Source organism: Lagenorhynchus albirostris, chromosome 16 (genome assembly GCF_949774975.1).
Source record: "Lagenorhynchus albirostris chromosome 16, mLagAlb1.1, whole genome shotgun sequence".
Lineage (NCBI taxonomy): Eukaryota > Metazoa > Chordata > Mammalia > Artiodactyla > Delphinidae > Lagenorhynchus > Lagenorhynchus albirostris.
In genome coordinates this window covers 51840604-51864333 of record NC_083110.1, presented here as the reverse complement: position 1 = coordinate 51864333, position 23730 = coordinate 51840604, and the positions used below count along the sequence as shown (strand labels likewise).

At 36.8% G+C, this 23730-nt stretch overlaps 2 protein-coding genes across 8 annotated transcripts in view; one reads left to right on the top strand and one right to left on the bottom strand.

Moving 5' to 3' along the window:
* NOC3L (NOC3 like DNA replication regulator) overlaps window positions 1-23730 on the top strand; it is a 47901-nt gene that overhangs the window by 11176 nt on the left and 12995 nt on the right. For all 7 annotated transcript variants that reach the window (XR_009536186.1, XM_060126822.1, XM_060126821.1 and 4 more), the window contains exons 9-21: window positions 1739-1914; window positions 2321-2449; window positions 6311-6442; window positions 8035-8115; window positions 8448-8548; window positions 11082-11154; window positions 11243-11306; window positions 11388-11459; window positions 11823-12004; window positions 13023-13151; window positions 13833-13930; window positions 17084-17168; window positions 17494-17618. Coding sequence is in view for 6 of the 7 variants with exons in the window: in XM_060126822.1 (XP_059982805.1) it covers window positions 1739-1914; window positions 2321-2449; window positions 6311-6442; window positions 8035-8115; window positions 8448-8548; window positions 11082-11154; window positions 11243-11306; window positions 11388-11459; window positions 11823-12004; window positions 13023-13151; window positions 13833-13930; window positions 17084-17168; window positions 17494-17618 (1447 nt within the window). In the remaining variant the exon portion in view is untranslated. The remainder of the gene's footprint in view (window positions 1-1738; window positions 1915-2320; window positions 2450-6310; window positions 6443-8034; window positions 8116-8447; window positions 8549-11081; window positions 11155-11242; window positions 11307-11387; window positions 11460-11822; window positions 12005-13022; window positions 13152-13832; window positions 13931-17083; window positions 17169-17493; window positions 17619-23730) is intronic.
* Window positions 21695-23730, bottom strand: part of PLCE1 (phospholipase C epsilon 1) — a 276882-nt gene continuing 274846 nt past the window's right edge. Inside the window, exon 32 of the mRNA XM_060126819.1 lies at window positions 21695-23018. The gene's annotated coding sequence lies outside the window, so the exon portion shown is untranslated. The remainder of the gene's footprint in view (window positions 23019-23730) is intronic.

Below are 23730 nucleotides of genomic sequence, written 5' to 3'. Positions count from 1 at the left end.
GGAGTATAATTGCTTTACAGTGTTGTGTTAGTTTCTGCTATATAATAAAGTGAATCATCTTTATGCATACGTATACCCCCATATCCCCTCCCTCTTGTGTCTCCCTCCCACCCTCCTTAATCCCACCCCTCTAGATGGTTGCAAAGGACCGAGCTGATCTCCCTGTGCCATGCAGCTGCTTCCCACTAGCTATCTATTTTGCATTTGGTAGATGAACTTAAGGGCAGGACAGGAATAAAGACACAGACATAGACAGTGGACTTGAGGACGGGGGAGGGGGAAGGGTAGGCTGGGACAAAGCGAGAGAGTTTAGCACTGACACATATATTCTACTGGTTTTTATTTGAAGGGGGTAGTCAGGGGAGAAAGATAATGTGAACTGGTTGTAGTGAGTGCCTTGAAAATGGGCTTAACATTATCGGGATGATAAACTCTTCTGTCAAACCCTGTTCTCTTTCTCTTTGTTCAGAAGAGGAAGGACATGGGAGGCATTCAGGCATGAATGGGGAAGAGATTTCATTGCCAAGGCGAGGTGCTTTCACCTGACTCACTTGGGCTCCTTTACTCAGTGCTGGGTCTAAGGATCACCCAGCTGCTAGCTCAGCTGCAGCAGAGCTACTTAATCTGTCGGCCCAGTAATGACATGGAGGTGGGATGGGTGGCATGGGCATTGCTTCTGTGCTCTGGCATCCCGACTGGAACCTACATACTAGTATTTATTTATTTACCTACTTGATCTACCTGTCTGTCTATTAGAATGTCTTCAAGATTCATCCTTGCTGTAGCATGTGTCAATATTATCTTCCCTTTTTAAGGCTGAATAATATCCCATTGTATGTGTACACTACATTTTGTGTATCCATTCACCCATCCATTATGAAGTCTTGTCAGTTTTAAGTAAATAGAAGGTATCATTCTTACTTACGGTGAATACAGTCTGAGGAAAAATCACATATATGAGAAGCAAGTTTAAAACAGGCACTAGGGAATTCCCTGGCTGTCCAGTGGTTAGGACTCCATGCTTCCACTGCAGGGGACATGGGTTCTATCCCTGGTTGGGGAACTAAGATCTCGCATGCTGCGTGGCACAGCCAAAAAAACCAAAATAAATAATAAAATAAAATAAAATGAAGCCAAGGCACTGTCTTCTATATTGTCTTTCACATCTCTGGTTGTGTATGATGTAGGAGGAGGTCTTGAAGCTACTCTAGAAAAAAAATCAGCGTATTTTCATATCCTCACATTCAAGATACTGTGTTACAGTAACAGAATATGTATGTAGAAGTTTCTAGAAAAGAGGTACTGTGAATCATTAATTATTTTGAAGGAGAAATTAAACTTTTTTGGACCTCCTGGGTAAAGATACCACAGTGAGCATCAGCAAGAAGCCAGGGGAAATGATGCTTATGGAAAGCCAAGATTCTTGTAATTGTGGTTAGTCAGAGGGTGGATGATGGTAGGCAGATTTTAATGGTAACATCTGTACTTGTGTCTAAGTGTAGACAAGGATGATGGTAGGCAAATTTAACGGTAACATCTGTACTTGTGTCTAAGTGTAGAGAAGGATCATGGTAGGCAAATTTAACGGTAACATCTGTACTTGTGTCTGAGTGTAGCCAGCTCATACTTAAGAAGTCACATGGTATGTTGATTTTTCATATTACTGCTTATTACTGTAAAACAAACTAATTGAAATTTTAGCCAATGAATAAAGTAACTACAGTTATCTCTTGATTAGACTGGAAGCAAAGGAAGCTGAAGAAAAGTAACGTGGTTTCCTTAAAGGCCTACAAGGGACTGGCAGAGGTGGCTGTGAAGAGCCTGTGTGAGCTGCTGGTGGCCCTGCCTCATTTCAACTTTCACAATAACATCATTGTACTGATTGTCCCTCTCATGAATGACATGTCAAAATTGGTGGGTTGCTTTTGTTGCTGTTGTCCTTAACAGAAAATCATAGACGATGCGATTATTTTTTTTCCTCCCAAAATTCTTTTGGCGCTATTATTTTTCGCTAAAATTGGGTCCTTTGTTAAATACTGTCTCTTCAAGAAAATTGTTTGAATGTAAGCTTGGTGAAGTGGTTCTGAATAGGAGGTGGTTTTGCCCTCCTCTTCAGGCTGTGTCTGCACACATTTTGATTGTCATGACTATGGTGATGGAGGATTGTTGCTGCTGGCTTCTGGTGGATAAAAGTCAGGGAGGCTTCTAAGCATCCTCCAATGCACAGGACAGGGCCCCACAACAACGGATTATCTGGCCCCAAATGTCAGTACTGCTGAGGCTGAGAAACACTGGTTTAGTGTAACATTTTATTTTTCAGGTATCTGAAATGTGTTGTGAAGCAGTAAAGAAACTCTTTAAACAAGATAAATTAGGCCAAGCATCACTCGGTGTAATTAAAGTGATTTCTGGTTTTGTGAAAGGCAGAAATTATGAAGTTAGGCCAGAGGTAAGCCTTTTTTTTCTCACTTTATATTGTGTTTGCTTTTAAATTACGAAGTTAATTTTCAGTTGATATGAGGAATTTATTTTTTATAGATGTGTAAAGTATAAAGTGAAAGTGCTCCCCAGAAGTAACCAGTCATAACAGTTCGGCGTGTATCCTTCTAGATGTTTTTGTATGCAGATAGAGACATACTTTGTATTTTAAAATTAAAAAAATGGGTTTATACTTTGGAAACTATTCTGGAGCTGTTTTCATTTAATGTATTGTGGACTAATGTATAGGGCTATCTATCCCATTCTTTTTAACAAGTTTGCTGTAGTATTCCATTATGTGAATAATATATAGTCCCTACTTGATGGATGGCTGAGTTGTTTCTAGATTTTTGCTGTTACAGTCAGCATGGAAAAGAATGTTTGGGCCACATTGTTTTTTCACACTTGTGTGAGTATTCTGTGAGTTAAATTTCTAAAGTGTGGATACTGGATCCAACAGTATACACATTTAAATATTTGAGAGCTAATGCCAAATTGTCCTCCAAAAACATTTGATCACTTGTGTTCCCGCTAGTGATAGGAGTGTCATTTCCCCACAACCTACCCAGTGTTGAATATTTTTACTCTTTAATCTTTGTTAGTCTGATAGGTAAAAAATTACATAAATTAATGTATATTATTTTGTTTACACATTTTTATTAGTGAGGTTTTACTTCCTTTCATACATTTATTAGTCATTTGAATTTTTTGCCTGTTTGTATTGTTTGCCAGTTTTTCTCCTCAGGTATTTGACTTTCTTAAAGACATGTAATAATTTTTAAAATGTGCATATATTTGAATAAATATGAGCCATGTACTGGGCACTGTTCTAGGTCCTGGGGATAAAGTAGTGAACAAAAGAAACAAAAGCTCTGTGTGTTTGTTGAGCTTAAGTTACATAGTAAGGATATTAAGTCTCTGTTATATAAGTTGCAAATATTTATTTGTTGCTCTGTCCTTTAATTTTGTGTTGTCTTTTTGCTTTATAGAAATTTTGCATTTTAATTACTTATTTTACAGAATTGATTTTTTTATATTCAAGAATATCAAGTATCTTGCCATTTTCTTTTATGTTCTTAAGTGAAGTTTTATAGTTTTCTTCATTTGGGTCTTAGATATTTTCATTAATTTTTAGTCATATAGTTTTGATTGTTAAGCTGATTTTTTTTTTTTTTTTACTGTTTTATTTCCTAATTTTGAAGTCTTCTTCCTTTGCCGTCAAATTCTTTTCATCCCTTATAGCTGATAACTTTAGTTGAACTGCTAACATTACAAATATTGGGCTTAAGTATTATTCAGAATTTTAGAGTAATCAGGGAATAAGGCTTGAACATGAAATTGGCCATAGGGAAACACTTTCATTTTAATGATGCTAGAGTATAAACTGCTTTCTTTACTTTCTTGGTATTTATTTATTTGCTTGGTATATATATATATACTTTGTATAGTAATGTGATTTTTTTAAGGTGTACAATGTGATGATTTAATCTATGTATACACTGTGAAATGATTACTGCAATCAAGTTAATTAACACATCCATCACCTCTCATAGTTACCTTTTTTGTGTGGTGAGAATACTTCAGATCTACTCTCTTAGCAAATTTCAGGTCTATGATACAGTATTATTACCCAGAACTTATTCACCTTATAACTGAAAGTTTGTATCCTTTGACCAGGATTTCCTCATTTCCTCCATTCCCTGGCAAGCACCGCTCTACTCTCTGGTTCTGTGGGTGTGACTTTTTGAGATCATACAGTATTGATCTTTCTGTGTCTGGCTCATTTCACTTAGCATGATGTCCTGCAGGTTCATCCATGTTATCAGAGATGACAGGACCCTCTTTTTAAGGCTGAATAACATTCCGTTGTATGTATATCCCACATTTGCTTTATTCCGGCGGGCACGTAGATTGGTTCCATATCTTGGCTTTTGTGAACAGTGCTGCAGTGAACATGGGTGTGCAGATATCTCTTTGAGATTCTGATTTCATTTCCTTTGGATATATACCCAGAAGGGGGATTGCTGGACCATATGATAATTGTATCTTTAATTTTTTGAGGAGCCTCCATACTGTTCCATAATGGCTGTGTCAATTTACATTCCCACCAAGAGTGTACAAGGGTTCCCTTTTCTTCACAGCCTCACTAACACTTGTTATTTCTTGTCTTTTTCATAATAGCCATTCTGATAGGTGTGAGGTGGTATCTCACTGTGGTTATGGTTTGCATGTCCATGATGATTAGTGCTGTTGAGCATCTTTTCATTTACCTGTTGGTCATTTGTTGTTTGTCTTCTTTGGAAAAAATGTGTTTTTAGATCCCTTGTTCTTTTTCAAATCAGGTTGTTTTTTGCTGTGAGTTGTTTGAGTTCTTTAGTATTTTGGATATTACCCCTTATCACATACATGATTTGCAGATATTTTCTGCCATTCCATAGGTTGCCTTTGCATCTTGTCGATGGTTTCCTTTGCGTATGGAAGGTTTTTAGTTTACTGTAGTCTCACTTGTTTGTTTTTGCTTTTGGTGTCATATCTAGAAAATTAATGCTCAGACCAATGTCAAGGAGCTTTGTCTCTATGTTTTCTCTTCTAGGAGTTTTATGGTGTCAGGTCTTACATTTAAGTCTTTAATCCATTTTGAATTAATGTTTGTGACTGGTAAGATAAGGGTCCAGTTTCATTCTTCTGTATGTGGATATCCAATTTTCCTAACACCATTTATTGAAGAGACTATTCTTTCCCTATTGTGTATTCTTGATTCCCTTACCAAAGATTAGTTGACCATGTGCCGCATTCTTTGATTTGGAGTTATTTTTCATTTGTGGGTGATATTTTATGAGCACATAGAATACCTACAAAATACTCACATCTTTCTGAGACCTAGAGTGACTTCAGGTTCAGTGTTTATGCTTTTAGTTCTTCCTTGTTTTCATTACATGCTTTAAATGAAGTTCTCAGCTTTCTTCCAAATGTGCATATTGGAACCTCAGAAGAATACAAACCTGTAGTTCTTTTTTTCTCCAAGAATGCTGCTGTGACTGCAGGTCAGTAGAGTGGTTTCTTCCCCAGAAAACATAGGATTTTAAACCCCTTTTGTCTTTGTGTTTGGATGGTTGCTGTAGCACTCAGTACATCAGTTTCTAAATTAGTTTCTGAACTTTTTTGAATGGCTTAAGGCAATAGTACATGTGGTCCCTGGACCAGCATCAGCTGGATTAGAAATACAAATTCTGGGGCCCCGCTGCAGACCCGCTGAATCAGAAGCTCTGGGGATGGGGTCTAGCTTTTTGTGCTTTAACAAGCCCTCCAGGTGATTGTGATGTTTGCTAAAGTTGGAGACCCACTGGCCTGAAGCAAAGTAAGTTGTCTTAATAACACTAGTCTTCATTTTTTTTTGTTGGGAAAAAAAGATTAGAACTGTTAACTGCAAAACTGAATCTGGTTTGGGAATTTAAAGCTGGTTTAGAAATGTCTAATAAATATCGTCTTCTCCCATACTGGTCCAAACCTTTTCCTGACCTGTCTACTCTTTGTAATCCTATCTACCAGTGCCAGGTAGTGTTCTCTCTTCCTTGTTCTTATTCCACTGCAAAGTAGTATTATGTGTATTTAGCCAAATACTAGTGTCCTTTCATAGACAAAATTTACTGAATACGTTTAACAAAAAGATAATAGAACTTTGTGTAAAATGTGATAAAAGATGTTTCAAAGTTTTTTGTATTTTGGGTTTTTTTGGCATGAAGGAAGAACACTGTTGAATGCTTATTCTGTTTAAAGTATTTGAGGGCAATATAAATATTAAGCTGTGTATTTGTGTTTTCTTCAATACTAGATGTTAAAAACATTCTTGTGCCTAAGGATCAAAGAAGTAGAAGTGAAAAAAGATACAGAGGATATTAATAAACAAAAAAAGTTCATGACTTTCAAGGAAAAGAGAAAAACTCTATCAAGAATGCAGAGAAAGGTTTGATTGATTTCCTTTGTTGTTTTAATTGATTTTAGATTAAAATCATAATATAGGCACAGGTAAAAATCATAGTTAAGATATAAATATTTTTAAATCTGATATTTAGAGAATTTTATTTTCTCCAGTTATTGCAAAGAAATGTTTTATTAAATCAACTTAAACAGGTAGTTCATTAGCAAAGAGAGCAGTAGATGAAAAGGTTTTCTTGCCGTGCTGGCTTTTTTTTTTTTTTGGCCACACCACACCACTCGGCATGTGGGCTCTTAGTTCCCCAACCAGGGATCTAACCTGTGCTCCTTGTGTTGGAAGCACGGAGTCTTAACCACTGGACCACCAGGGAAGTCCCCATGCTGGCTTAGATTCATCGTGATAACACAGATTCCTTCCTTAACAGAAAGGATGCATTCATGTGAAGTTGGCAACAAAGTAGGTTTTAGTCGAATCTACTTTCTCTGTTGGTTTGTATTTGAAAACTAGGTTGAAATTCCAGGCTTTTGTTTATTTACTATGAGACTTTGGAAACATTTTTTTAATATTCTGAGAAACGGAGCTAAAAATAGCACCTACCTTGCAGGGTGATTGTGTAGTTTAAATATGATGACATAGGAAAAGCACTTAGAGTGTGCAGCGCTGGGCACACTTTATACACATTAGTTACCACCACCACCATTATTATGATCACTTCTCAAAACATTTCTAAACAGTTTATTAGGGTTATCAAATGGGTTATAAAAACAAAGGAAAAAATAATTTCCAGGGAGATCCATCTTTGAATGTGTCTAATAAATTTTGAAAATAAGCCAGGAATATCAAAATAGACTTAATGATTGTTAACAAATGAAGGTAAATATTTAAATTATTTATACCATACCATCCTCATATACGTTGGATGTGCCTGTTAGGAACAGCATGTATGTGGCTAGTGGGGAAGCAAAGGCCCAATAAGCAGCTCTTTAACAGCTTCATGTGAGGGAAGGAAACATTCCTCAGTCAGTCCCCAGTGTCTCAGGCAGCTTAGCAACCATTGTTTGCTGCTCTAACAGCATAAGGGAGTGGAAAAAAATTGGTTTTCCGTTGAATTTCTGTATGTATAGTATCTGATTTTATGCATTGTATGTAAATGAGTTTGGGAAGCATTGTTGATGACTGGTTTCCACATTATAGATGATTAAACAATAAGAATTATTTCTGGGCTCAGCATGTCCTTCCTTCCTTTCTTTCTTTTTTTGAAAAAATCTAAATTACAGAAAACTACAGAGAGTAGTATAATAGCCCATGTATTTACCATTCTGATTGAGCAAATATTAATATACTTCAGTTTCTTTCTTGAAAAGAAAGAAACCATTGGTGGTAGAGTTGGAGTCCCTCTGTCCCTTCTCCAGTCCCATCCTTCTCCCGTCCTCCAAGGAGGCAGCCACTGCCATAAATTTGGGTTATGGATGCTTCTTATCCATTTTTCTATTTTTGCTTATATTTGTAGACAGTCTGTGGTATTATTATTGTGTGTGTTTCATAATATTGGCATAATGCCTCTCTGAAGGTAGCTTTTTCATTCAGTGGTATACTCTTTTTTTAAAATCTATTTTCAGTGGAAGAAAGCAGAAGAGAAACTAGAGAGAGAGCTTCGGGAGGCAGAAGCTTCGGAGAGTACTGAGAAAAAACTTAAACTGGTAGGCAGTTTCACGTTTTCTCATGCTTTTAAAATGTTTTGTTAAATGATTTTAACTAGAGATTGATTGCTTCAACTTGTGGTTGTATGACTTTGGTTTATTTCATGAGGCTTAGATACGTGATGTATAAGAAATGATAAATGTGATCGATGATGCTAGTTTTAGGAAATCACAGGATGTGTATCTTCATTCTGCTTTGTTGAAGCTCTTAAGATTGAATAGTGGGGAGTGATGGGAAAGCACAGAAAAGGTTGGGTTTTGAAAGCTGTAGTTGTGGTAGCTCGGGAGAAAGTATACTAGGTTATACTGAAGTCATTTTGTCTGTTCTGCAGCACACGGAGACTCTGAATATTGTGTTTGTGACCTACTTTAGAATATTGAAGAAGGCCCAGAGGTCACCTCTCCTGCCAGCAGTTCTGGAAGGTCTTGCCAAGTAAGGGCTGTGTAGGTTGAAGCCTTTTAGATTCTTTCTAAATCAATAAGACCGAGGTAACCATGAATTTTAAACAGGGTTCACTAATGATGACCCGGTGTCCTTCTTAGTTCTCATTCCTTTTTTATTTGTCACCAGCTTTTCCTTGGAACTGTTCATAACACTGCACTTTTTTGGTTTTCTCATCTCAAACCTTTTATTTTAAAAATCTCCTTCGCTAACTCTTTCCTCCTACTTATTACTTAGTTCTCGCTGTCCCTAGGGTTCGTCCCTCAGTTCTGCTTTCCTTCTGTTCTGTAGTCAGTTTTTAGTCTTGCATAATCTGTTCCTCTTAAGATAGGTCTTCTTGTATTCTGTCAACACTAATGAACCTACTGGGGGATGTGAGCCAGAATAATGGTTGTCAGGATAGTTTTCTACAATTATTTGAGGTATTGTCCTGTAGAACAGTGCTATCCAATAGAAACACAGTGTGAACTACATATGAAATTTAAAATTTTCTGTTAACCACATTGGAAAGGAAAAAGAAACATGAAATTAACTTAAATATATTTTGTTGAACTCATTTTATCTAAAATATTATTTTGACATACATTAATGTCAAAACAATGAGATTAAACATTAGTGAGATATTTGGCATGGCTTTTTTCATACTGTATCTTCTAAAAGTCATATATGTTTTACATGATAGCACATCATCTCAGTTTGGACTAGCCACATTTCAAATCCCTAATGGCCAGTGGCTGCGTTGGACAGCACAGCTTTAGAAATAGGACTAATGTCTGGAAGATAGAGAAAAGGCAAATTTGGTTCAATGTAGAAGAAATTACTTTCTAATGACTGTAGCTATTTGGTGATGAGATGCTTTGCCTTATAAGATAGTGTGGTCCTTGTCATTGAAAGAGAGGTTGGTCAGAGGTTCAAAGAGAAGGGATTATTCTTACCTTAGGTAGGACCTGTTGTTTGTTTTTTTCAATGATCAATTTCTTTTTTGTTTTTGTGTGTTGGGTCTTCATTGCTGCGCATGAGCTTTCTATAGTTGTGGCGAGTGGGAACTACTCTTTGTTGTGGTGTGCGGCCTTCTCATTGTGGTGGCTTCTCTTGTTGCAGAGCATGGGCTCTAGGCACGTGGCTTCAGTTGTTGTGGCACATGGGCTCAGTAGTTGTGGCTCACGGGCTCTAGAGCGCAGGCTCAGTAGTTGTGGCACATGGGCTTAGTTGCTTCTTGGCATGTGGGATCTTCCTGGACCAGGGATCAAACCTGTGTCCCCTGCATTGGCAGGCGGATTCTCAACCACTGCACCACCAGGGAAGCCCTGGCAGGTGGATTCTCAACCACTGCGCCACCAGGGAAGTTCTAATGACCAATTTGTTTATTTAAACAAATTTTCAATAATACATGCTCATTTAAAAAATTCAAATAATGCAATTAAGAATTAAAAGATCACAAGTTCCCTTCCTTCCTATATCAGTATGTAAATCTGCCCACCTGCCTTCCTTCATAGAAATTGAATCTTTCACATAAATGTATACTGTTCTGTAACTTCCTTTCTTTTTTGGATAAACAGTTATTCTGGGTATCCTTCTATGTTAGCACATATAGACCCACTTTTCTTTTTAAGTTCATAATACTCCATGTCATGGATATTTAATACTTTATTTGGTCAGTCCCCAGTGCTACACTGGAAATATCTTCAATGTACTTGTGTGCACATATTGCTAGGTCAAAGAGTATGATCATTTTAAATTTTGATAAATATTGCCGTATTACTTCCCAAAAAGGTTGTACCAATACACAGGGAATATATGACCACTGAGGTCCTTCCTTCTTCTAAGATTTACAGTGTCAAAGGCTCTTGCACTAATATTGAAGAGATATCCTGACTTTAACTACTTCGGTGCCTGATATTTTATAGTGTACAGAGTCCTCTGACATTTAGTAGCTCACATGATTCTTTCTCTTTAACTCTATTGAATGATCTCAGTTATTTTTCAAAATAGAAGGCCAGGGCAGTCAGCTCTTAACTAGGATTATATAGGTAATTAATTGCTGAGCCTGAACTAGACACTAGCTCCAAGATTTTTTCTTTTCTTTTTAAAGCTTTCATAGGGTCCATTTTCTAATTAATAGCAAAATCTTTCCTCCTTTCCTTCTTCCTGCCCCATTTTCCTAGAAGCTGTAACTGCTGACTCCTTTGTGACTTAGAACATTGTTGGACACCTGGTCAACTTGACTCAGAGAACTTGTTTGCTCTTAGCAATTTCTTTCTCTGGGTAGGAGTATTTTTGAAATATATTTAGTTTGTTTAGTGCCTCATATATTCCTGCTGAGTATAGTGTCCAGTCGTGGATGAATTGTCCAAAGAGGCCAGTCTGAATTAATGAAAAGTATCGATAATCACCATCATCTCCATCATAGCTAACATTTTGAAATAAGTAATATTGAAAATATGGTTTTAAAGTCAGGTTTAATTTTTAACTGCTTTATGTCTATTTTTAGGTTACCTTTTAACTAAGTTTTGTTTGATTCTAGGTTTGCTCACCTTATAAATGTGGAGTTTTTTGATGATTTATTAGTAGTTCTACATTCTCTCATTGAGTCTGGTGTAAGTAACTCTACTAATGAATTACTTTTTAAGATATAAATTGTAATTATTCTTAATATCCTTTTTTTTTTTTCCTCTTCGTTTTAAGGACCTAAGCTATCAAGAAAGTCTTCACTGTGTCCAGACTGCTTTTCATGTTCTTTCTGGGCAAGGTAAGGTACTTTCTTGATTAAGTTTTGTTTTCTTTGCCTTTGGAGGCTTTAACATACCTAATTTTTGTTCTCATTTCAAAGGTGATGTTCTGAATATTGATCCAATGAAATTCTATACACATCTTTACAAAACACTGTTCAAGTTACATGCAGGTATGTATGTTTAGGTAATGTGTCTTTAATAAATCTTCATCTTCTAAGAATATTTTGTGACTGGAATTATAGTCAATGAAAATTGAGAAATAGGAGCAGGTATATAAAATGCTGGCCTGCCAGTGCTACACATCCGTATTTAACCTTAAGTGAGACTTGGAGTGAGAGAACTTTTGGAATTGACTGGAGATGCAGTGCAACTCACATTATTGTGTGAGCAGTCTGGCACTGCTTCATCGTTTCCATAGGGAAATGATGTGGGACAGGTGCGACAGGCTCCTCTTGGATTTTTCCAAAGTTCAGTGAAGTTGCATAATGAAAAAGTAATGAGAACAGCCCCAAAGGGTATATCTGCTGTTTTAGGTGCTACGAATGAAGGTGTTGAGATCGTCCTCCAGTGCCTTGACGTCATGCTGACTAAGCGCAGAAAGCAGGTTTCTCAGCAGCGGGCCCTTGCCTTCATCAAGCGCCTTTGTACCCTTGCTCTTCATGTGCTTCCAAATTCAAGCATTGGCATTTTAGCAACTAACAGAATATTAATGCATGTAAGTAGTGATGCAAACGAATAGAGCTAAGTTCTTACAGTGCAACAATGGTGTTTTGTTCGATGCACATTTTTTTCCTCCATTTACATTATTATTTTAATTATAAAAGTAATTCACACTTGTAACAAGTTAAGGTGATAAAAGAAGTACATAAAATTACAAAAGGAAAGCACTCCACCCCTACTGACACTCTCCATTTTTACGATTTGGTGGGTATCCTTCCAGAAAACTTAAAAAAAATTCATTTATAAATGTGTACACTAAACACACACAAACAACAAAACTTTTTTCTTTTTTAATGGAGAGGGGATTATGATATACAATATTGTTCTACAACTCTTTTTTAACACTTAATGGTGATGAACACATTTTGTGTCAGTACAAATACAGCTACTTGGTCTCTTTAATGATTATTGGTTTAACAAATACATAGTTCTTACTGTATGAATTCCACTGTTACAATGCTTTACAAAAATTAACTCAGTTTTCATAACAACTCTGTGAAGTAGCTACTATTATTGTTCCCATTTTATAGATGGGGAAAACTGAGGTCCAGAGAGACTAAGAAACTTGTCTAAAATGACACTGCTAGTAAGTGGCAGAGATGGGATTTAAATTTAGGCAGTCTGGCTTTTACACTTTACATTTTTCTTTTGATGGATGTAAGATATTTCCTTTTTTGCTATTATAAATGATGCTATAGTGAATATTCTTGTAAGTATATCTGATGTAATTATTTCTATAGGAAAGATTCCTAAAAGTGGGGTTGCTGAATGAAAGAATATCTGTTTTCTTTTGCAAGATAAAATTAATTCTTTTCAAAGCAAGCTAATATTCTTTTGTTCTCTTGTGGAATAAACTTAAATTGCATAAATTAAAACTAGGTATAAAGTGCATGTGCTTATAGCTCTTATGTAACTGTAAAATCAAATTGTGTAAAAGTACAGAATCCAATAACGTTCTTAAAATTAATAATATTACTTTAATTAATCCTTCTTTTTATGTGACATTTTTGCAGACTTTTCCCAAAACAGATCTGTTGCTTGACAATGAATCTCAGGGTAGTGGAGTTTTCCTTCCTGAGCTGGATGAACCTGAGTACTGCAATGCTCAGAACACTGCTCTTTGGGAATTGCATGCACTGAGGGTAAGAGCCCCCCCCCCTTTTTGTGAGGGCTTTTTCAGTTTTTCCCCCAAGTAGTTATAATTGCCAGAGAACTTAACATATTTTGTTCTGGGACTGCCTTTCATAGAATTCCTGTCTAAATACTGTACATTTCACTTTGCTCTTACTATTAAGATGTTGAGATGCATTTTCTAAGGAAGCAGAAAGTGATTTCAGTATTGTGGGGTGAGATTTCTTGAAGTCACTCCCTGACACTATTCAGAAGAGAAGATATGTTATCAGGCACATTTGTATTGGGTCTTATTCAGGGGGACTTCCAGAGGCCTGCGGCCCGCCAGTTTCAAGAGGGTTTCACCTACGGTGTGATCCTACAGTGCGGACAGCAGCAGCATTATAGTGGAAATATGTTTTAGGAAACCTGTTGTAAACTAACTTTTTTCACTCTGAAAGAGAAATTGCCTTTTGATTTTTCTTTTCATACTGTAAAAGCAAGACTAAGCTACTTCAGTGAACTTGGTCATCAAACAGATTTGTGTTGGAATCTTGTGAGCAAAGATACTGTTTTTTTTCTGTAGGTATGTGGTTGTAATGAAGTACATATGCATATGTGGTTTTTTTAAAAAACTAATGTTTATTAAAGTATAGCTAGTATCTTATAAAATATTGACCCGTGCAAAATATGTTGTCCTGTTTCCCCTTCAGCGACATTACCATCCTATAGTGCAAAGATTTGCAGCTCACCTCATCGCTGGAGCCCCTTCCGAAGGCTCGGAAGCACTCAAACCAGAGTTGAGCCGAAGGTAGTATTAGCATTGCCTTATTATAGAACTGCAAATTTCAGTTGATAGCTGTTTTGACTATGAGAAGTCTGTTTTACAAAGTAATAGATTTCAAAATGTAAAGTGCTGGTTGGTTATCTGGACTTGGTCCACTTCATATTCCTGAATTATTCCAAAGAGAAAACATTGCTGACTGTGATTTTGTTAGTTTGTTTTGAGTAATTACTTAACCTTTTTTTTTTTTTTTGGTCATAAAACGTTTCACACATACAGGTAAGTAGAAAGAATAGTGAATCCCCATATGCTCATTACTTAGGTTCAACATTTAATAAGATGATGCCATATTTGCTTTATGTGAAGGTCCATGAGTCCATCCACAGAACCTTTTTTTTTCCCCCATCCAAATGGTTCTGCTAGGACAAGAAAGGGAGAAGTGAGGAGGGAGAGAAAAGAAGTGCTTTGAACACTGCCACCCAGAAGGGAGCAGTTTCTCTCCTTGGCCCTCATAGCCATCTCTGTTCAGTGCCCCCGACCTGTGAGAGTTTGGACTGGCACTTCCAGCATTCACCTTACACGCTTCCAAATGGGGAAAAGCGTCCTTCTAAAAGAAGTTTCTTTTCCCACAACTTTTTGATCTGAAAAAAATTCGTACAGAGAAGTTGAAACAGTAGTAATTATCGTTTTTTCCCCCACAAAGTCAACTAGGAAATACTTCAGTTATACAGAAAAGAAGAGAAAATGGTATGACACCCTTGTAATATTCCCATCACTCAGAATTAATATTTTGTTGCAGATTTTTCCCCTCCTTTGCAAGCCCACTGGTTTCTTTAAATCAGAGATCACAGACAAGTGACCTGTAGGCAAGATTTTCTGGCTTCTTCAGAGTTTGAACAAGAATCTAATTGGTTGGTATCTTTTAAATATTGGAAGAATTCGCCAAAAATCATTTCCAGCTTCTCTTGAAATACTGAGAGGTTTGACGAAACAGGTCTATATTTTTACAAGGCAGTAGTCAGATGTATCCCTCTCTAAATGAGACATATATTGTAATTTCCTGTAAACCCTTTTCCTTCTGGGTAGGATAGAGGTAACCTTTGCTCTTATTAAATAGTAAAATGGCCATTTACTTCTTTCATCCTTTATACTTCCCACCTGTACCCCGGCTTTGTTTTTCAAAAGGAAAAGGAGAAAATGATTCTTTGTCACTTCTTCACAATCCTTTTCTGGTATGTTTTTGTCAGAGATCTTCACCATTTGCCTCATTTATGCCAGAGGTTTCCTTTTCTGGAGGAAGTTGAATGGATTATCCCAAAGGCTTGAGAAGGGAGACTCTTGATGGGCTTCCCCTGGGGAGTGGAGCTTGGGATGTGAGCCTGATTGCATCCCTTGCCAATCTCCTTTGGAGAATATGAACCAATCTCAGGTCATTAAGGATTCATTTACATGCATGGGTATAGACATTTATTCTGTCCTGATTGGCCTCTCCTTGCTTTCAATCCAGGCAAACAGCTGAAGGGTTGAGCTGATTGAAATCCGTGGAAGGTGACTCCATGCCTATGCTCTCATGACTAACTTACACTTAGTTGCATATCGTTCACATAATGGGTTGAGTTGGGATTTGATCATATTGAGCTTGAGGGCTTTTTGCTCAGCCTTTTTGTCCAGACCTATATTTCTAAATGTATACCAGACCTCTCTGAGGTGGATTTAGTTGGATAATGATGTCATAACATGGGGATTTAGGATTTATTTTATATAAGTGTGTTTTGTTGGTTTCCAAAGAAAACAAAAACAATAATTAGAAAAGATATATGCATTCTTATGTTCATTGCCACATTATTTACAATAGCCAAGATACGGAAGCAACCTAAATGCCCACCAATAGATGAATGGATAAAGAAGATGAGGTATATATACACACAATGGAATATTACTCAGCCATGAAAAAAAGAATTAAAGCTTGCCATTTGCAACAACATGGATGGACCTAGAGGGGATTATGCTAAGTGAAATAAGTCAGAGAAAGACAAATACTGTATGATTTCACTCTAAAAAACAAAACAAATGAACAAACAAAACAGAAACAGAGCCATAAATACAGAGAACAAACAGGTGGTGCCAAAGGGGAGGGGGTTAGGAGGAGGAGAGAAATAGGTGAGGGAGATTAAGAGGTACAAACTCCCAGTTGCAAAATAAATGTCACAGGTATGAAATGTACAGTGTGGGATATATAGTCAATAATTATACAATATCTTTGTATGATGACAAGTGGTAAGTAGACTTATCGTGGTGATCATTTTGAAATGTATAGAAATATCAAATCATGGGCTTCCCTGGTGGCACAGTGGTTGAGAGTCCGCCTGCCGATGCAGGGGACACGGGTTCATGCCCCGGTCCGGGAAGATCCCACATGCCACGGAGCGGCTGGGCCCGTGAGCCATGGCCGCTGAGCCTGCGCGTCCGGAGCCTGTGCTCCGCAACGGGAGGGGCCCCAACAGTGAGAGGCCCACATACCGCAAAAAAAAAAAAAAAAAAAAAAGAAATATCAAATCATCACTATGTTGTGTAACAGGAACTAACAGAGTTGTAGGTCAATTTTACTTCAAAAACAAACAAACTCATAGAAAAAGAGATCAGGTTTGTGGCTACCAGAAGGGGGAATTGGATGAAGGCAGTCAAAAAGTACAAACTTCCAATTATAGGATAAATAAGTACTAGGGATGTAATGTACAACATGATAAATATAATTAAACTATTGTATGTTATATATGAAAGTTAAGTGAATAAATCTTGAGTTCTCATCAGAAGGAAAAATTTTTTTTCTATTTCACTAATTTTGTATCTATGTGAGATGATGGAGGTTCACTAAACTTATTGTGGTAATTCATTTCATGATGTATGCAAGTCAGATCATGCTGTACACCTTAAACTTACACAGTGCTGTATGTCAATTATATCTGAATAAAACTGCAAGAAAATAAAACTGGGACAAAGAAGATTTTAATGAGAAAAAAGAAACAAAAACGAAAGCAGGATTATGTTATATCTAGGTTTAGAATAATGAGTACAATCTAATTGTTTTCTCTGTGTACAGTCTAATTCTGTGGGTACAATCTATTTTCAAGTTACACAGATATGGTGGTGTCTTTACTTTTCTTATATTTGTGATTATAGATCTCCTGCAGAACTTTTTGAGGCTTATAGCATGGCAGCAATGACATTCAATCCTCCTGTTGAATCTTCAAATTCCAAAAGGAAGGTATGTGACACTTTTCATTATTTTTTTTAAAGGATGAAATAAAAACTAAATTAATATGTCTCTTAATACCTGATTTCAACTTGCTTGTTTCGTGCTAGGAGTTGATGGTAGGATAGATTTCTGGGGTTGGAATTCTGTAGAGACAGGAGACTGTTTCATTCAACGCAGGATATGGCTGGTATGTCCAAGACCTGACCCAGCACCTGTCGTTATTTTTCATGTGTTAGTTTGGTGTCAGCTGTTGCCATTTTTAACTTTGCTCACGGCTTGGCTTTTGCTTATGGCATAAGCAAACTTTTAACTCATACTTTTAATATTTCTTCAGGATAAAGTTTTACAAGGGGATTCATTTTTAAGTGAAGAGATAAGTCAACTAATCAAAAGACATTGTAGTGAAGTTGCTACTCAGTCGCCTCTGGATTTCACCAAATATTTGGAAACATCAGTACGGTAATAGAAAAATGAAGTGTCAGGGGACTTTTGTTGTATATTTGTGTGTTTGTGCAGATGCACATAAAGATATATTGTTAATTTAGGACCTTCTCTTGAGGAGGAAGAATTATCCTTTGTGTGGCACAGGGTTCTGCCCCAATTCTGAAAATATGCACAGGAAAATCAAGACCATGAGATTGCTTTCTACTATTCAGTTACTCTTTATAACCAAATACTTTTTAATAACGAAATAAGTGTTTTTTTAATTGTACCACCATGATGGAAGTGAGAAACATTCTAAATTTGAGTGTATATATTTTTACGAAAATTTCTGAGAAAAGAAAAAATAGCTTGCAATTGGATACCAGGTTCTTTGGCTCTTACTGGACGATATGCTTCAAGAAGTAACCTAATTTGGCATTTGTGAAAAAGAATGCTCATCATGGCTACTTTCAAAGAAAGTTTGAGTGTGATTCTAGTCTCTTTGAAGTTCGTCGCATTTTCTGACATGCTCTGGAGGGTGATGGTGGAAAAAACCAAGTCTGAGACTTTCTTTACCATTCTGTTTTAAGGATAAAGGGTACCCAGCGAGGGGCTTTCTTTTTTTTTCTCCCTTCATTTTTTTTTTAACAGATGAAATGCCTATTCTTATGAATATAATTAAAAAGCAGTGTTTTATGTGACAGCTATTGCCATATTCTAGGAATGGCTTATGAAATAAGTGTTTTAATGACCAGGTTATAAATATCCTCTACTGTGAATAGCTGAATAAAACAGCTGCATTTTTCTGCTTTCTAGTGAGCATTTTAAAAAATGCACAGCAGTCCAACTAAGTAGATCTATTTCTTCAAAGCTGTAGAAGCCAAATATTTTGGCCTAGGGTAGTGCTTAAAGTTCTTTTTTTTCTCATGAAGTAAATGAAAATAGAACGTTCCTTTATCATTCCAGCAGAGTGGGGAATATCAGCTTAATGACGCATGTTAATCTTTTAGCATATTATATGTGGTTTTAAAAAGTGTTTTTAAGATCAATTTTTTTAGGCTTGATTATTTAATGGTGAGAAATGTGTGGTTCATTATATAAATACTTGCTTTTAATGCACTTTTTAGATATTAAAGTTCAGGAATGTTATGAATATTTGTTTAGATGACCAAGGGGTCTTTTGCCCTTGGAGCACAAGTGACCAGTACATGTCACAAATCATTTATTTTCCAAACATATACAAATACATTTATATTTCACGTTGGCAGCAAAAACTATAGTTTAAATGAAAAATCAATTTTAAAATAAAAATTCATCAACTATTTCACACTTGTATTATGCTTTTAACCTTGTTACACATAAGCGAATCACAGTGGGACCATAAAATTATACATCTTGTATTTGAATATCCTATATGAATTTGAGGATGAAACATTTGTGCACTAACTTCTGTAGCCTTGTACTGATGAGTTTCATTTTCAGAACTAAATATTATAGTCATAATAATAACATACACCCTGAGGCTATAGTAAACTACAGCCTCGATGTCTGTTTTTTTAACTAGATAAATATTGAGCACCTACTATGTGCTTAGCACTGTGCTACGCAATTAAAAGTGAAGTCGGGTAATAACAGGCATAAGACGTAGCCTCAGTCTTCCATGCCCTTGCATGTTGAGTCAGAGCATTCACACATTTTTTTGAACACAACATTACCCAATTCAGTGTCAGAGTGAGTTGTTTCAAAGTTCAGAGACCTGTATCATCTGAAATAGGGAAGGTTTCAGAGGCCTGCTGGATGGCAGACTTGAGCATAGTATGTTTTGGATCTAAGAGATGTGTACGAACAGCTTGGTAATCATGGAGATTCAGTATTTCAAAAACACTCAGGTATTCCTGTCAGAATCCTTAGCCATCATGCAAGGACTGCATTTAGGAAGTTGATAGGAAGAAATGGCAGAGAACATATAAATTGTTAACAATGTACTGTATCATGTTGACCCAAGTTTGGGCTTTGTGTAAGAGGCAGTCTCCTTTTCTAACAACTTTTTGGAGGGTCCAGGTATTCTCCTCTTCTTGCCTTGCTGCTGATTTAAGAGAAGCAACTAAAAGTGTTTGAGGCAGCCCGCCAGAGAGCTCTTTCCGTGTAGGCTGCCTCTCACTATGCCAAGTTCAAGATCATACACCAGCCAGGAAAATCCTCCCTACTGGCATGGGAGCAGAGTTGTGGCGCTTTGTGGTTTAGTTAATTCAGTTTTACCAGGCCAGTACGCAAGCTCTGATTACTTTTCAGAATTAAGCAAGGCCTTCGGGTGTCTGGCAGAAGAGGCGAGGTCTACAGAGGTACTAGAAAGGGAGAGAACAGAGGAAGGGGAAGATGTGTTTAAAAAAAAAGCACATACGGAGCCATAGGGGAGGCCCGCTTTCATTAGCGAGCCTCCAGTGTCTCCAGAGCCATCACGATGGGAGACCTTTGTGTGAAAGTAAATTTGACTTTTGACTCACTTTTGTTGAGTCTAGACTCCATATTTCTCCCCAGCTAGAGAATTTATAAATAACTTTTACTTGGTAAGGATGACACGAAAAGAGACGTTCCTTTAAGAAGGCACTTTCTGCACAAATAATGTTACTTCCTGCAGATTTATCCTCAAACTTATTCACAACTCCTTCACACCCTTATATAATCTCACGTTAGTTTGCGAAACAAACAGTTACAGAGGAGGTGACTGAGAGGAAGTTAATGTTTTTTCCAGCATCACACATCACATTGGATTCTTGTTCTAATCTTTTCTTGCCAGCTATCGTAATCTTAAACGTGGCTCCACCTAACAGAATTCATGCTCCTTTCTGTTTTTAGTGAAGCATTTAAAAATACTTTTTTTCAAAATCTTGTAGTAAATACAGCTTGCATATTTGTTTGTTTGTTTATTGGGTGAAGTAGAAAAGAACAGCTTCTTGCTTTGCCAGGCAAAGGGGGCCACAGGGGGCCAATGCCCTCAAAACTGTGTGTCCCGACCTGGAGCAGGTAGTGAGGAGTTTTATAGTAATGGTTCAAAGAGGGCGCCATCAGCTCATGGACATTCTGATTGGTTGATGGTGATGTAAGTGGGAGTCAGCATCATCAACCTTCTGGTTCCAACCGGTCTGGGGTTTGCGTGCTTGTGGGCACCATACCCTTCATTTCTCCCACTTGGTGGGGGTTTCAGCCAGCTTGTATTATTTAGATTCTTTTCCACATCGACTTTACTGATGAAGGTTTGCTACCCAAATTTTTAATGGTATGGAAAGTATAAAGTAGTAATGGGTATAGTGTGGGTGACTATTTTAGATGCATTCTAAATGGGATAATTTCTTTCATTTGCTATAGTAATATAACTGTATAATTCAGAGACGCTCTAAATCAAAATTTCCTACTTTTGGCAAACACCAGGTTGTGCTGGTTAGCTGTAATAGTAGAGTAGTCCCCCCTAAAGTCCCCAAGACTCAAATACAGCAGAGTATGTCCTTTCACCTCAGAATGAACCATCAAGTTGGGTTGCAACATAGGCCGGAGGTTGGGTTCACTCACTTGCTAAAACCTAGTCTCCCTTGCAGTCTCAAGGTAAGTTTCAGATTTTGTGCTAAGGGCCATGGGGTGGGGCGCTGCAGGGCTTAGAGTGAAGGCCAAGTGATAAACCTAGTGAGACCGGTCTTGCTTTCCATCTCGCTACTCTGCACAGTTTTCATCTTGACTCTTGCCAGTTAGACCAGTAACCCAATTTTTATGACACAGTAAGCCCAACCAGAGGAAAAAATGCCTCTTAGTTTAGAGAAACTTGATTACGGTTTCTGGAATATTTTAAAAAATTGAGGCAGCATTGTACATTTGTTGTAGACTGATTATTTGATTTAAAAAGAAACCTGTAGCACTGTACAAATAACATCAAACTGGAATAGCCTGAATTCTGTTGACAAGCAAATGTGGCTCTTCTAGCATTAAAGCTTTGACTCAGTCAGAACTTCCAGTAACATGAAAGCTGGGCCGTGTGTTTTTAACACTTCTGTTAGCGTATGCAAAGAACTTGGGGATTGTTTTATTCACTTTTTATGGTGAAAAACTTCTCAAAGCAAAGGTTAGGATTTTTAGTGTGTTTTATAATTTGAAGAGAAACATCTTAAATTTTAATGTCAATAGAAAGATAAAATTTGGATTTTACTTAGAGGAACACCCTTCATTTTAAAAATCATAATTTGCTTCATGCCAAGAATAAGAAGAATCCTTTACACGTACATGATAGTTTTATACAGCAAGGTTTTTAAAATAATTTATATTAAATGGCAAGTTACATGCAATTCTGGCCTGTTTCAGATATCCAGAGCATACATTTTCTTTTTAGGAGATTTGTCTTCAAATAGTGAGATAGAACCACTAACGCTTCTAATCTGCAAGCAGTATCAAGAAAGCTGTGTATAATAAATATATAGGTACAATGTCAGTACAGACCTAGTGAAATAAATAAACACCAACAATCTACTTTTGCTTTAAAAACATGGTTAAGTTTCTTGTTAAGATGTCACAACTCAGTAGATATACGTTATTCTAACTTCATTTTATGGAAACCAAAAGTCTGTGAATATATAAGCAATGAACGTAAAAAAACCCAACATCATTCTGTAGCTAAAAAGAAATACTACAGAGTTCACAATGGTACACAATATAGAAACTAAATTGAATTAATTTTTAATGAATCTTATAGGACATATTTACACTTGCAATGCCCAGAATCTTCCAATTCTCAGCCATAAAATGTATGACTAAACTAGCCTGCTTGTTTTCATACCTCTGCATCTTGTTCCCAGTTTTCTAAGTCAGGTCAGCAAACTATGGCCCTTGGGCCAAATCCAGCCTGCCACCTGGTTTCGTATGGCTCTTGAACTAAGAACAGTTTTTACATTTTTAAATGATTTTAAAAAATCAAAAGAGGAATATTTATTACATGGGAAAATTGTATGAAATTACAATTTCAGTGTCTTTATATAGTTTTCTTGGATCACAGCCACATTCATTCACGTATGTATTGTCTATGGCTGCTTTTGCACTACAGCTGAGTTGAGTCATTGCAGTGGAGACCATATGGCCCATAAGGCCTAAAATATTTGCTGTCTAGCCCTTTACAACGTTTGTTGACCCTTGTTCTAAGTCAATTATCGCAAGGTTAGCAATGGTTTTTCCAACTGTTGACACATGTAAAGTGGCAGTCTGCTGGGCTTCTTTGCTTCATCAGGAAACTGGTTGCTAGCCAGCCCTGTGCCATTTTGCTTGACCTCAGTGTGGACCTCATATCGCAAGTTCAGAAATCATCAATTTCCAGTTTAAGTCTAATGAAAATAAGGAAGTTATATTTGTTTCCATCATGTTCATTCTTGACTTTATAACTTCTTGCCCAAAGATCTTCACCTGTAAAATTGTATACATAGGCTTGTTAGTCTCTTTAAAGTGAAGGAGCAGAAATGTCCATAGTGTAGCAAGGTTTAAGGTTGTTCAACCAACAGAAACCCAAGCTCTGGTGACTGGGTTTGGGGGAGAGACTATTTCCTATAAACTCACAGTGGTAGAACATGATGTTCCTGGGAGGTGGAACATTAGGCTATTTCTGCCCTGGAACATCACATTCTTTAGAAAGATTTTTTTTAAAAAACCATAATTAAACTGTTCAGCTTTAAAAAAAAAAAAAAGGTGGACTTCTGTCAACTAGTTGAGTAAGTTAATTATTTGTTTAGAAATTCTTAGATTATTATTAGGAGGTAACTTGAAACTTTAGAGGTGAATATTTCAGAACAAATAACATGAAATATATCACTCAGAAAGCAATAAAAATGTTAAACTTTTTTTCTTACGCGCATATACAGAAAGGCCCTTCTTTTTTCACAAATGCTTTCTTCAAAACACCATTTGTAAAATTAATAACATGGGATCTGTATTCCCATAGATGCACCAATGGCTATTACTATTATATCAATGGCTATTTTTATTTTATTTTTTAATTAAAAATATTTATCTATTTATTTATTTGTCTGCGCTGGGTCTTAGTTGCAGCACAGGGATCTTTGTTGCCGTGTGCAGGATCTTCAGTTGCAGTATGTGGGATCTTTTAGTTGCAGCATTCATT